The 14176-nt window shown below is 40.9% G+C and overlaps 1 protein-coding gene across 2 annotated transcripts in view; it reads right to left on the bottom strand.

Moving 5' to 3' along the window:
- Positions 1 to 6930: 6930 nt before the first annotated feature.
- The window catches only part of IL18RAP (interleukin 18 receptor accessory protein), a 33583-nt gene continuing 26337 nt past the window's right edge, over positions 6931 to 14176 (bottom strand). For both annotated transcript variants that reach the window (XM_033175599.1, XM_033175598.1), the window contains 3 exons: positions 12341 to 12478; positions 8462 to 8635; positions 6931 to 7729 (listed from right to left, as the gene is read on the bottom strand). In XM_033175599.1, the coding sequence (XP_033031490.1) occupies positions 7314 to 7729; positions 8462 to 8635; positions 12341 to 12478 (728 nt within the window). In that variant the 3' untranslated portion in view covers positions 6931 to 7313. The remainder of the gene's footprint in view (positions 7730 to 8461; positions 8636 to 12340; positions 12479 to 14176) is intronic.

Here is a 14176-nt window from a genome sequence, read left to right on the forward strand (position 1 = left end):
GTAAGTATCCTTGCCTTGCTTCCCATCTTATAGAGAAAACACACATACAGTCTTTCACCATTTAGTATGACTTTTTCAGCTATAGTTTGTTTTTTGTTGTTGTTGTTTTTGGAGCAGTTTACCATGACGAGAAAATTCCCGTCTATGCCTAGTTTGCTGAAAGGTTTTATGATGAGTAGATGGTGAATTTTGTCAAATATATTTTTGGAATTGGTTGATATGATCACGTGTTTGTTCTTCCTTAGTCTGTTAATACAAAGAATTACACTGAAATATTTTAAAATATTACGCCAGCCTTGAATACCCAGGGTAAGCTCCACTTGGTTATGGTGCATTATTATATTTATATGTTGTGAGGTTCAGTTTGCTAACATTTTCTTGAATATTTTTGTGTCAGTGTACATGAAGAATGTTGGTCTATAGTTTTCTTATAAGTTTTTGTTTGGTTTTGGTATTAGAAAAATTCTGGACTCATAATAACTTGAATAACTTAGGAAATGTTCCTTCTTCTGTTTTCTGAAAAGGAAATTGTGTAAGATTCACATTTTTTTTTTCCTTTAAATGTTTGATAGAATTAGGCAGTGAAACCATTGGGGTCTGAAGATTTGATCTTTGGAAATTTAATAATATGAATTCAATTTCTTTAATAGTTATGACCAATTAGGTTATTTATTTCATGTTGGATGAGTATTTTTAGCTTGTGGTTTTTGAGCATTTATCCATTTCATTTAGGTTGTCAAATATGTATTTATGGCCGGGCGCGGTGGCTCAAGCCTGTAATCCCAGCACTTTGGGAGGCCGAGATGGGCGGATCACGAGGTCAGGAGATCGAGACCATCCTGGCTAACACAGTGAAACCCCGTCTCTACTAAAAATACAAAAAAAAAAAAAACTAGCCGGGCGAGGTGGCGGGCGCCTGTAGTCCCAGCTACTCGGGAGGCTGAGGCAGGAGAATGGCGTAAACCCGGGAGGCGGAGCTTGCAGTGAGCTGAGATCCGGCCACTGCACTCCAGTCCGGGCGACAGAGCGAGACTCCGCCTCAAAAAAAAAAAAAAATGTATTTATATAGTATCCATAACATTTCCTTATTCTTTTAAGATGTGCAGGATCTGTATTGATATCTCTGATCTCACTACTAATATTGGTAATTTGTGTCTTTCTTCTTCTTCTTCTTTTTTTTTTTTTTGGTCAGTCTTGCTAGGAGTTTTTCAATTTTATTGATGCTCTCAAAGAACCAGGTTCCTGTACTATTGCTTTTGTTTATTGTTTTATGTTATTCAATGGTAGTGATTTCTGCTCTTAAATTTATTATTTGTTTCTGCTTCCTAAGGTGGAAGTTTAGATTATTAATTTATATATTTTCCTTTTCTAACGTAATCACTTAATATTATGTACTTGCCCTTAAGTATGGCTTTAGTCTCATCTTGCAAATTTTGATATGTTGCATTTTCATTTCTATTCATTTGAAAATATCATTTCATTTACTTTGAGACTTCCACTTTTATCCATAGATTGAGAAATGTGTCACTTAATTTCCAAATGTTTTGAGATTTTTCCCACCATCTTTCTGTTAATAATCTCTAGTCTGAATTCATTATAAATCCATTATAAAAACAGAACATAACTTCGTATAATTTCAGTTTTTAAATTCTTGTTATTGTTTGTTTTACAATCTAGGATATGGTCTATCTTAGCAGATGGTTGGTGTGTACATTAAAAGATTCTGTATTCTACAGTCATTGGGTGGAGCATTCTATAAATGTCAAGTAGATCTAGAAAACAACAATTAAGAGACGTTGTTCTATATTCTTCTTCTTTTTTTTTCTTTTGAGACGGAATCTCACTCTGTCACCCAGGCTGGAGTGCAGTGGTGCGATATCGGCTCACTGCAACCTCTGCCTCCCGGGTTCAAGCGATTCTCTTGCCTCAGCCTCCTGAGTAGCTGGGATTACAACCACATGCCACCACGCCTTGCTAATTTTTTTGTATTTTTAGTAGAGACAGGGTTTCACCATGTTGGTCAGGCTGATCTCGAACTCCTGACCTCATGATCCGCCCAACTCGGCCTCCCATAGTGCTGGGATTACAGGCATGAGCCACTATGCATGGCCTATATTCTTGATAAATTTCTGTTTACCAGTTTTATCACTACTTGAGAATAATATTCAAGTCCCCAACTACAGTTGTGGATTTGTCTATTTCTTCTTTTAGTTCTGTCAGTTTTGCTTCATGAATTTTGAAGCACTGCTGTTAGGTGCATACACATTTAAGATTGTTATGTTCTCTTGGTAAATTTATCCTTTTATCATAATGTAATATCTGTTTTTCTCTCTGGTAATTTGCCTTGCTCCAAAGTCTCCTTTAGCTGATATAGGCACTCCAGGGCCTGGCGTCTTGGCTCACACCTATAATCCCAGCACTTTGGGAAGCAAAGGCAGGCAGATCATTTGAGTTCAGGAGTTCAAGACCAGCCTGGGCAACATGGTGAAGCCCCGTTTCTACAAAAAAAAAAAATGAAAAAATTAACCAGATGTGGCGCTGCACATCTGTGGCCCCAGCTACTTGGGGGCTGAGGTGAAAAGATTGCTTGAGCCTGGGAGGTCAAGGCTGCAGTGAGCCATGATCACATCACTGTGCTCCAGCCCAGGCGATGGAGGGAGACCCTGTCTCAAAAAAATGTGCGCACATATATGTTTATTTATTTAGAAACAAATAGAATGTATTAATATATTTTATCATATACTATATATAAAATAAATAATAAACAACATATTTATCATATAAATATATATTTATTGATATATTATTCATTTCTAAAGAATATATAAATAACATATTTATTAAATATATACACTCTTTCTTTTAATTAATGTTCATGTAATTATATCTTATTAACCTACCTATATCATTATACTCAAAGCATTTTTATTATAAGGGGATTAAATTTCTTGTTCAGATAAGCTTGCAAAAGACAATGTGCTGAGAATGCAAGACAATGACCAAGATTTCACTAACTTTGAAGAAAGCAAATTAGCTGAATCTGGTTCTGATCAAGTCAGATCTGATAAAGGGCTTACTGAAGATGATTTTAAATAAATTTATAAAAGTTTATTCTAATAATCTCGGTCTTTTAATTATTGTGTTTAGACATTTTACGCTTAATGTAATTATTATGATGTTTGGATTTATGTCTACCTTTTTGTTATTTGATTTCTATTTATTTTCTTAGTTTTTGTTCCTCTGTTCTTCTCTTCCTTCCTTTTGGATTATTTAAACATTTTGATTATTCCACCAAAACATTTTTATTATGGAAAGAACACTCAACATAAGGCCTATCACCTTAATTTTACGTGTACAATACATTATTGTTGACTATAGGCATAATGCGGTGCAGCACACATCTAGTGCTTATTCATTTCACGTATCTGATATTTTGTGTCTATTTATCAAGAGCTTCCTATTTTCCCCAGCCTCCAGCCACCATTTTAGTCTTTGATTTTATGCATTTGACTATTTTAGATACCTCACATAAACGAAATGATGCAGTATTTGTCTTCCGTGTCCAGCTTATTTCACATAGCATACTGTCCTCAAGGTCTGTCCATACTGTGACCCATGGTAGAAATTCCTTCTTTTTACAGACTGAATAGTATTTCTATGTCCATCATGTTTTAACGATATTTGATGTTCTGTTTGTTCGTGTTAATGGTTACTCAATGGAATAAAATATTACATACAATTTTCACATTCTACTCAGAATCAATAGTGTGCCACTTCAAGTGGGAAATAGACACCTTACCATTATCTAGGCCCCTTACCTGCCCTCCTTCGTGTTGCATTACCTCTACCTATATTGAAAATTCTACCAGAAAATGTCATAATTTTGCTTTTAACAAATTACATCCTAGATGTTTCAAATATTATGTTATACAATTCTAGATCTTGTTGAAATCTTATGTATTATGTTATTTCTGTTTCAACAGGCAAGTAACCTACTGAGATGAAGGCTCCAAACTAAGCTTGTGGTTTCAATTTCAGTTTTGTTTCACTGCCTTTCAGTTCTATTTGGACCTGCTTCATGTTTCTACCTTTCAGCGGCCAGTCTGGAACTCAGAAAGTGATCTCTCCTATAGCTCAGTTCTCAAAGTTTATGGTATTCCCTTTAGGATCAGATTCATACATGTACAGCTTGGGAATGAGTCCAGAGGTTTATAAACAATTTTATGGGTTCAGTTTTCTGAGCTCCTTTCTGCCTGTACTTTCCTCCTCTGTGCAGTTCTCTGGCCAAAGCATTGAGGCTTTGTTTACCTCACTCTGCAGTGCACTTCCTACAACTGCTTACATCCACCTAACGAAAAGGTAAGAGGATAAAGAAAGAATAAAACATCAGCAGAGGTTTGCCACACCCTATTGGGACTACAGGTCCTCATATCAAGGTGGACAATTCCCCTTACTCAGAGATTTAGGCTCTCGAGGGCCGCTAATGCCACTGTTTTTGGTGGTGTCACTGCTGCTACCACAGGATTGCTTAGAGAGTGGGTGGTGAAAGAACATGAAAGGGAAAATATGGGAGGGCTAGGAAACGCTTTCTCAGTCTTCACGCCAGAACTAGAGTGCTTCTTCTGAAGCTCTTTCTGTTACCACTGAGGTCTACCTCTGAGTTTCAGACTATACTGAGTCCAAGTCAGAAGAGACTGGAGACAAATTATGAGACCTTGAATTATTGTCTTCCCCAAACTGTCTGCTTCTATTTACTTTTCAGAATACTCAAATTGAGTTTTGATGCATTTTTATCCAGACTTTACAGCTGCACTAGGAGGAAGAGACAGGATGGTGCTGTCGACTCCATCTTACCGAGAATTTTAACCTAGAAATGATATGGATGTTAAATGTAGGTATTAAAACCCAAAAGGGACCCGGAAAGCTATGAGAACTGCTCAGGCTCTCATAAAAATGTCAGTGAGGAGTACTCTATGATGAGTGTTTGAAGGAGGGTGGCCATCATCCAAGGTAGGACACTTTTTTGGAGTGAAAGAGAGTACTATAATAAGCATACTTGGACAATAGGTACACCAGGAACTAGAACATACGGGCACCTCAGAAGATGCGATAGGGAAGCAATACTCTTTTCTAATTATTTTCCACTGAGTCCAATTGTTCTATTGCAATCAGTGTCCTATACATAGAAAATTTGTTTGGGTTGTCTGCTTTGTTGTGGTTAACTGACATGTAAGAAATATAAATAGCCCCCTGTCTAGAATGCTTCTTTGTTATGTTCAGTGTACCTAGCAGCCTGGAAAGAGCGTAGTCTGTAAATATTAGAGCTGGCTATTTCTCCCTTTGTGTACGTGCTAACCTGAACTTCGATTTGATTTTCCACGAAGCTAAGGTCAAAACGCTGGACCTCTGGATAGCTTGGTTCTAGCATTATCTATCTTAGGATAAACTGAACAAACTGGCCACAAGAAGTCTGAGTCTTAAATCTCAGAGCATGGCTAGCAGGAAGGCCAGGGATCCTGGCCATCAGCAAAGCACAGTGGCACAGTGACAGTGTGGGCTTCTCCTCCCTGAGGCCCTGCAATGATCCTTCCCACAAGAAACTTCCTCCAAGAATAATTTATACCCTTTAACTCATCGTTAACTTTATCACTGAAATTTCCAACAAGGATGTTGCTTGGTGCCAAAGCCACAGTGGTTTTTATGATGTGGGTGCCTCTGTGAAAAAGAGCAAAACAGTGTTTCACACAGGCCCCAAGGCAACCATGACTTTTAGCCACTCTGAACTTGGATCACATCCAGACTGGTGGGTGTGACACATTGCATGTGAACGAGTCCAGACATGGCTTTTATTTATTGCTCAGACGATAAATCATTTTATTCCTGCAGAGAAGACAGAGTATAAGAGTTTGATATTCATATGTGAGTGGAACACTATTTTAACTACAGGTTAAATTCTGGTCAAGGAAATACACTTACGAGGAGGAAATTGGCCTTGTCTATTAGAAACAGTTTCATGGCCCTGCAGCCCATCACTTCATTACTTAGGAGGACCTAAAGGGAGACCCCCAAATCGGAAGCACACAGGATCGCCAGCCTCAGCAGAAGGTTCAGGCTACAGCTCTGTTCACATTCCATTCTTGCTGCCGTTTAACCAGTGTGTATCCTTATTCTCCAGACTTAGCTGCGCTGCTGACTCTGGCCACTGTCTCTCTGCTTCGTGTGTCCCTGCAAGTCCATTCCTTGTCTCTTCATTGGCCTGATCATTTTGGTCCAGTTGGTCTGTACTTCCAGGGACCCAGGGTAAGGATTTACACTTTTATACGTAACACAAAGATCTCTGGCCGACATCACATGGAGGAACTGAAATTAACTCTACTCTTCTTTCCAAGCCTATATCCTGGCACAGGCTGCAACTGCCCCCCCAAAAAGGGATTCTTCCTCTAGTTCATCCACCCAGTGTGGGTACTTCGCATAAGGACACAGTAGAAACCAATCCTAGCCCTGTCTATTCTGGGTCCTGTTAGTCTTTACCTTTTATGCTTTCTGTGCTCCAGAGTTGTTGGCTGACCATGGAGTAAGAATTGTCTTCTTTACAGAAATTCTTTGTTTCTAAGGCTAGATGTGATGGCTGACGCCTGTAATCCCAGCACTTCAGGAGGCTGAGGCGGGCGGATCTCCTGAGGTCAGGAGTTCGAGACCAGACTGGCCAACATGGTGAAACCCCATCTCTACTAAAAATACAAAAATTAGCCGGGCATGGTAGTGCATGCGTGTAATCCCAGTTACAAGGGAGGCTGAGGCTGGAGAATTGCTTGAACCCGGGGGGCAGAGGTTGCAGTGAGCCAAGAACATGCATTCCAGTCTGGGTGACAGAATGAGACTCTGTCTCAAAAAAAAAAAAAAAGAAAAAAAGAAAAAAAAACAAATCACTCTTTCTAGTAAAATAATATTTATTTGATTGCAAGTATACATAAAGTCATATGTACAATACATGGTAGACATGAAAGTCCGTAGCCATAAGGCAGAAGTAGCTGTATTTTCTGATTCTGCTCAGACCACTGGGAAATCTTAGGGTTGTTGTGTACTGAAAGTATCCAAGGTCTCAAGAATTCACTTGCCCTCTGTCCAGTCCAGGAGATCAAAGGCTGTAAAGCACAGTCTCAATCCCATTCCATTGTCCATCAAGCTTGCTCACCGCTGGCAGGAGACTCTGAATTTCCTATCAGCCTGAACACACACACACAGAGATGTGAGTTCTGTCCAGCAAAATCTCTATCCCAGGGACTGGCCGGGAGGGGGCGCCAGGGCTCATTTCACCATTCCTTAGGCTGGGAGCTCCTCCCAGTGGTTTCTGTTCTACTGAATCCTTTCCACTGAAAAATCCTAGAGGTAATTCTGAGCTGGTTCCACGTGAATCCCTGAGAGTTTTTCACAGGCATGTGATAGCGCATTTTGGTCCAGAATCTAGAATTGGGAGGAACTGATTTTAAGCCTCTCCAAGTAACTGTGGGCAAAACCCTGAGAGCTTTTTTCACAAGATGAGGTAGAGACTCTGGCTCTTGGAAGTAACAGAACTTAATTAAAATGAGTTTCAGTGTTTGATCATCCAAGGCAAGATTCACTGCTGCTTGCAGTTCAAAGATACTGGGTCCGTTGACGTAGTTGGGGCTCAAGATAAATATTCCTCTTCTGCTTCTCTTAATAATACTCACAATGTCTTCTGCATACACTGGAAATAAAACATTTGATTATTTGCAACTGATATTGTTAAACCTTGAGTCAGAGAGGTCCTTGCAATGGATTCTCTTACATAAGGAGGAAGGGAGACATGTTTACTCTACCACTTACACTGTATCAGCTCTATTGCCAGTTGGAGATACGCTGCAGTGTCTAGTGACTCTCACCTTTACATTCCCTGCTTTGTGTTCAGTCTCCCCCAATTGGCAATTCCTCTAGGAACAAAGCCAACTGGAACTAGGTAAGCTGGGATAATGGGAGCCATGGAACATCCCAGGTTCCTTGGTGGGGATATCTGAGGAGGAGGAGGCCAGCAGGACAGGCTGAGATCTGAACCTCTCAGAGTGTCCAGGGCTTGGCCCAGGCCTGAGAAGTCTGCTTGACCAGTGCTGAGAGAGCTTTGTGGGAGGCAGAGTCACAGAAATCAGAGGGGCCACTAAATTGGGGTGACCGAGACAACCTTCAGCTGCGAAGCCAGGAGAGGTATCTTTGTCCTAGAAGGCCCACCTAGGGCCCCATATCATTGTTTTCTCCTGCAGATGGATCTGTTTGATAATGGAGCACATCTTTGGAACATATAGTTTCTGTATTGTTGCCCAAGATGTTCTAACCTCATGTAATCTCCCAGATCTATATTCCAAAAGAAAGAAGGACAAAAAAGACTTGGAGATTGCATTGAACTGCCCTTTTTGCATTGTAGTTTTTCTTGACATGTTGGACTTACCTCCTCCTGGAGCCACATCTCTTTCAAGCAAACACAAGGTATATCCATATTTATTTTCTAAAACATCAGGAAAGAGGCTCAGGGCCAAGTGTTCTTCACTCAGAGATGAAGTGACCTCACTTGGAAAAGAGCTCCATTTTGCATAGGATACGAAAGCATCGAAATCCTTTTTATCTGAAGAATAGGAAACATTATAAAAACACAAGTCATTTACTTTTTTTTTTTTACTATCATGGTACACATACATATGCTCGAAACGTATGGCAAATGAATAAGAAATAAGATTTGGGATACTTACTAAATTGATTTTAAAAATTCATTTCAAAATCATACCACTGAGTGGTATTGATTGTTCACCCCAAATTGAATTCTGATTTATGAAGCACTTTTGCATTTTCACCGAGGTTAGATCAAACGGCTGAGGCATTCTTTGATTAAATCACATGCACTCAGGAGTTTCTCTGAGCCTTCTTTGCACCTGCAGTGTTTCTGTCTCATTAGTCACACATCAAACAGGAGTCTGCCCCATCCAACATGACGATATCCAGTAAGCAAAGTGCTGCTAACACCCAGCACATTGTATCCAAGGAGAAATAGTACTTCCTCGGAGAGTTGATGGCACATACGCCGATATGTGAATCCCCATATGTAAAATAGAGACAATCATAACTCCTGGGCAGGCTGTTTTAAGGGTTTCATGAGATAAATGTACATGAATTTCTTGGTGCCTGACTCACAGGAGGTTCAAGGTAAATGTCCATTCCCCTCTATTCTAGATGGAAAACTGTATGTATAGAACTTGTTATAGGATATTTTCAAGGTCTCATATGCCTCTGTTGACTGTATTATAAAATAATGATTTATATAATATGTAAAATAATACAGTCAACAGAGACATGAGACCTTGAAAATATCCTATATTTTCATATGCATACTTTATAAATGCATATGATTACTGAGACTAAGAAACTAACTGGAAGAAGTAGAAAATCCCAACACTTAACTGACAGGCTTTGGAATGGGATACATCAGATTCGTATTCCAGCAGTTCCCACAATCCCTGTCAAAGTATTGTTACAAAATGGCAAACAATAGCACTGATTGCTGGTACTGTTTAGCAGTACACCATGTTCAAGGTGAACCTAAAAAGATGCCTCAGTGGAAGGAAGTACCAGGTACCAAAAAGGAAGGTCCCAGAATCAATAGAGGAGGATGCCAAAGAGCTGAGTTTGGGAAACTAACCTATGAAGCACCTCATTGCTCATGTAGGAAGGACGAGACTTGTGGAGCATGGCTGGCAGGTAGGTGCTGTGCTGTTTAAATGTGTAACACACCATAGTTGCCTCTATTCCTTCCATATCATGTGAAATCCCAACAAACTAAAATTTTTCTATATCCTGGAAACTACATTTATTTAGTCATAAAATTAGAGAGTGGATGATGATCTCTGACGTCTTCCAGAATTCTAACATTCTACAGCTCTGAAATTTTGGTTACTCAGCATTAACTTCAAAGCAGTCATTTTGCTTAAAAATGTTAGGTTGGCCAACAGAGGGCGCTGCATCCCTGTGCTTGAAAACTGGATTCTGCCTCCAGATCTGATCACTAAAACATTGTCTTTGCAAAGTAGAAAGAGAAAGGACACAAGTAAATGTTTCCCGATTGACTGACTCTTCTACACAAGTTCCAGAATCTTAAGGTAAGTAGCATTTTAAGACATTGATTACATAATTTGCTTCATTCAAAAAAGCTATTAAAATAAATCTTAAAAACATTTGGCGTAAGGATTTCTAGTGTGTATTCTCAATAGCTAGTCTAAAGAAAGATGTGACTGATACATTTCTTTTTTTCTTTTTTTTGAGACGGAGTCGTGTTCTGTCACCCAGGCTGGAGTGCAGTGGCATGATCTCAGCTCACTGCAACTTCCACTTCCCAGGTTCAAGTGCTTCTCCTGCCTCAGTCCCCTGAGTATCTGGGATTACAGGTGCCTGCCACCAAGCCTGGCTACATTTTGTATTTTTAGTAAGGATGGGGTTGCACCATGTTGGCCAGGTTGATCTTAAACTCCTGACATCAAGTGATCTGCCTGCCTGGGCTTTCCAAAGTGCTGGGATTATAGATGTGAGCCACCACTCCTGGCCACTTTTTTATTTTTATTTTTATTTTTTTGAGATAGGGTCTCACTCTGTCATCCAGGCTGGAGTGCAGTGATGTAATCATGCAGCCTTGACTTCCTGGGCTCAGGTGATTCTCCCACCTCAGCCTCCTAAGTAGCTGGAACTACAGGGGGGCACCACCACGCCCAGCTAACTTTGAAAAATTTCTTGTAGAGGCAGGTTTCACCATGTTGCCCAGACTGGTCTCAAACTCTTGAGCTCAAGCATTCCTCCCACTTTGGCCTCCCAAAGTGCTGGGATTACAGGTGTGAGCCACCACACCCAGCCTCCCATGCCGGTCTTTATTCACCTTTTCTTCCCCCAGGGATCTGACAACTCCTCACTGAATTCCTAGTTTGGGAAAGCACTGGAGTTTGGAGGGCCCTCTCAGTAAGGTAGATAATTATCCCTGAAATCCAGCAGAAAGGGATTCTGCTTTTTTTAAGCGACAGAGTCATTTACTAAAACTGCAAACCTTCTAACCTTAGAGATTTCCAGGACTAGAAAAAAAAAACAGAAGCAACGCTTCTATTCCAAAGAAGCAAACATCAATGAACATGATTATCCTGCCTCAAATATTGACAGGCACGTCATTAATAGTAATAGTGCTTGCATTTTACAGGACTTCTCACTTCTGGGGGCATTCCCACCATCTTCAAAGCCCTCATTTTACAGATGAGGCTAACTGAGGTAACAGCTAATGAGATCTCTTAAGCCAGACAACCTGTGCCCAAATCCCAAGCTCTAGCGCCTTCCAGTGGTTCAATTTTAGGCACATGACTTTCTGTCTCTGCCTGGCTGGTAGGATTGCTGTAACCCTTAAAGTAGCTAACGCACATGGCAGGCAAACACTCTAGTCCTCAAGAAACAGCCATAGCCTGGCACATGCTGAGCATTTACCATGTGCTGGGCGCCATTCTAAATACTTAATGTGGCTGGGCACAGTGGTTCACGCCTGTAATCCCAGCACTTTGGGAGGCCAAGGTGGCAGATCACTTGAGGTCAGGAGTTCGAGACCAGCCTGGCCAACATGGTGAAACCCAGCAGTCTCTACTAAAAACACAAATAATAGCTGGGCGTGGTAGTACATGCCTGTAATCCTGGCTACTCAGGAGGCTGAGGTATTGCTTGAACCTGGGAGGCAGAGATTGCAGTGAACTGAGGTGGTGCCACCGCACTCCAGCCTGGGAGACAGAGCAAGGCTCCATCTCAAAATAAATAAATAAATAAATACAGACTTAATGTGTCTTAAAAATACATCAATGAGCCCTCACAGCATCCTTTGCAATTGGTGCTATGACAATCCTGTTCTATAGATGAGGAAACAAAGGCACAGAGATGTTCAGTCATGTGCCCTATTACTTTAGGTTGGTTATACAGGGATTGTTTTTAAGTTCAACATGTTTCACAATAGCATTGCCTACAAGATCCCTGGCAACTGGAATGAAAAAAATAATTGTTTCTCCAGCCTTCCTCAGTGTGAGGTCACTAGACCTGGAGGAAGGCCTCAAAACCTCAGGGGCATGACTTGATCCATGGGGACATTTCTTTCTTCAGCTCCTTCTTTATGCTCTGCCCTGGCTGGCAGGCGACATTTGAAATTCTTTTATAAGGTAACTCTGAGGAAACAAAGCCAAGGGCTAGTGATGGTATTTTCTGTTGTCCTGCTCCAAGTCAATTCCAAGAGGAAAAGTCAGAGGGCCGCACGTGGAGGTAACCTTACCCCCCAGCGTCTCGTCCTTGCTCTGGTAGGTCCGGTACAGCAGCACTATTTCAATCCAGTGCCTGTAGAGGAGGGCACTCGCCACCAGCACGGCCACCAGGGTCCCGATGGTGCCAAGCAGGATGTACAGGAGCACCACTGTGGAGACAGGGCCAGTATGAAGAGACACACAGGCAGTGGGATTGGACCACCAGCATGTTCAGGCCGGCGCTATGGCCCACCCAGCACCTTTTCCAGCTCTATTATTTTATCGAAATCCTTGCCACTAGCAGCAGTTTCTGTGAATCTGGAGACCTCTTAAATCACACCATGGAATACTACTCAGCCATAAAAAGGACCAAAATAATGGCATCTGCAGCAACCTGCATGGAGTTGGAGACCATTCTTTTTTTTTTTTTTTTTTTTTGAGACGGAGTCTCGCTCTGTGGCCCAGGCTGGAGTGCAGTGGCGCAATCTTGGCTCACTGCAAGCTCCGCCTCCCGGGGTTCACGCCATTCTCCTGCTTCAGCCTCCGGAGTAGCTGGGACTACAGGAGTCTGCGACCACCTCCGGCTAATTTGTTTTTGTATTTTTAGTAGAGACGGGGTTTCACCTTGTTAGCCAAGATGGTGGATACCATTATTCTAAGTGAAGTAACTCAGGAATAAAAAACAAAACATCGTGTATTTCCACTTATAAGCGGGAGCTAAGCTTTGAGGACACAAAGGCCTAAGAATAATACAATGGACTTTGGAGAAGGAGGGAGAAGGGTGGGAGGGGAGTGAGAGATCGAAGACTACACACTGGGTACAGTGTACACTGCTCGGGTGACAGGTATGCCAAAATCTCAAAAATCTAAAGATTTTAGATAAAGAACTTATCCATGCAACCAAAAACCACCTGTACCCCCAAAACCTATTAAAATAAAATTTTAAAAAATCACATTTTGAGTACTGTCTTACAATAAACACTAGAGACCCCAGGGGAATGGGCAGTTCCTGATCAGGATGGCCTAGGAAACTTAGCATATTCATTTTATTTGTTTACCCTCGTAAACTTCCACATAATCCATTTACATGTCTCTCATTGCATAATGTAAGTTATTGTCCTGTATTATCATTCCTACTGCAGCCTACATTTCCTGAGACCAGGAGTCCCATCTGGCTTACCTGACATGAGGGATCTCCTGCATACTCCCACAGGGGAAAATGCCCTTAACAGAGCGTTTACTACAGGCCAGAACACACTTCGTCTTGTTTAAGCCTCAGAAACATTCAAACCTGCTTATAACTATAGTTATCTATTAATTAAAGGAATGAATGATATCAATTTCATCTCTGGGCATCTTTTTAAAGAAATTTAAATGCTATTCCTTACCTAGAATTTCTACTCCAGCTTTTTAAAAAAAAAAAAAAAATCCATGATATACACACACCATTTTGAACAATGAACAAGATTACTCCTTCTCTCTTCCATTCTCCGTTCATCAGAACATGAACCCATCGTGTCCTCTGGATTTGGAAGCCAGGAAAGAAAAATTGGAAAGGGAGATAGGTCTTAGCACAATGCCTGCCACTCTGGGCACACCCTGTAGCTATTGTAGAATGAATGCATGAATGAATGAGTTCATGAAAGAGTTGCTTTTCCAACACAGCCTCCCAAACGCAGAGTATTACTTAAAAGAACTAGCTCTAAACCAATCATATGCCGTTTACTAGTTGTGTGGCTTTGGTCAAGGTATTAAGTGGGTTGACACAAGGAAACTGCTTAGAACAGTGTCTGTCATCTAGAAAATGTAATCGCTGTCATCATTATTATTATTCTCTAGGAAAACTCCTTCCCTCTCAAGTGGAAGCA

This window comes from Trachypithecus francoisi, unplaced genomic scaffold (assembly GCF_009764315.1).
Source record: "Trachypithecus francoisi isolate TF-2019V2 unplaced genomic scaffold, Tfra_2.0 Lachesis_group17, whole genome shotgun sequence".
In the NCBI taxonomy this organism is placed as follows: Eukaryota; Metazoa; Chordata; class Mammalia; order Primates; family Cercopithecidae; genus Trachypithecus; species Trachypithecus francoisi.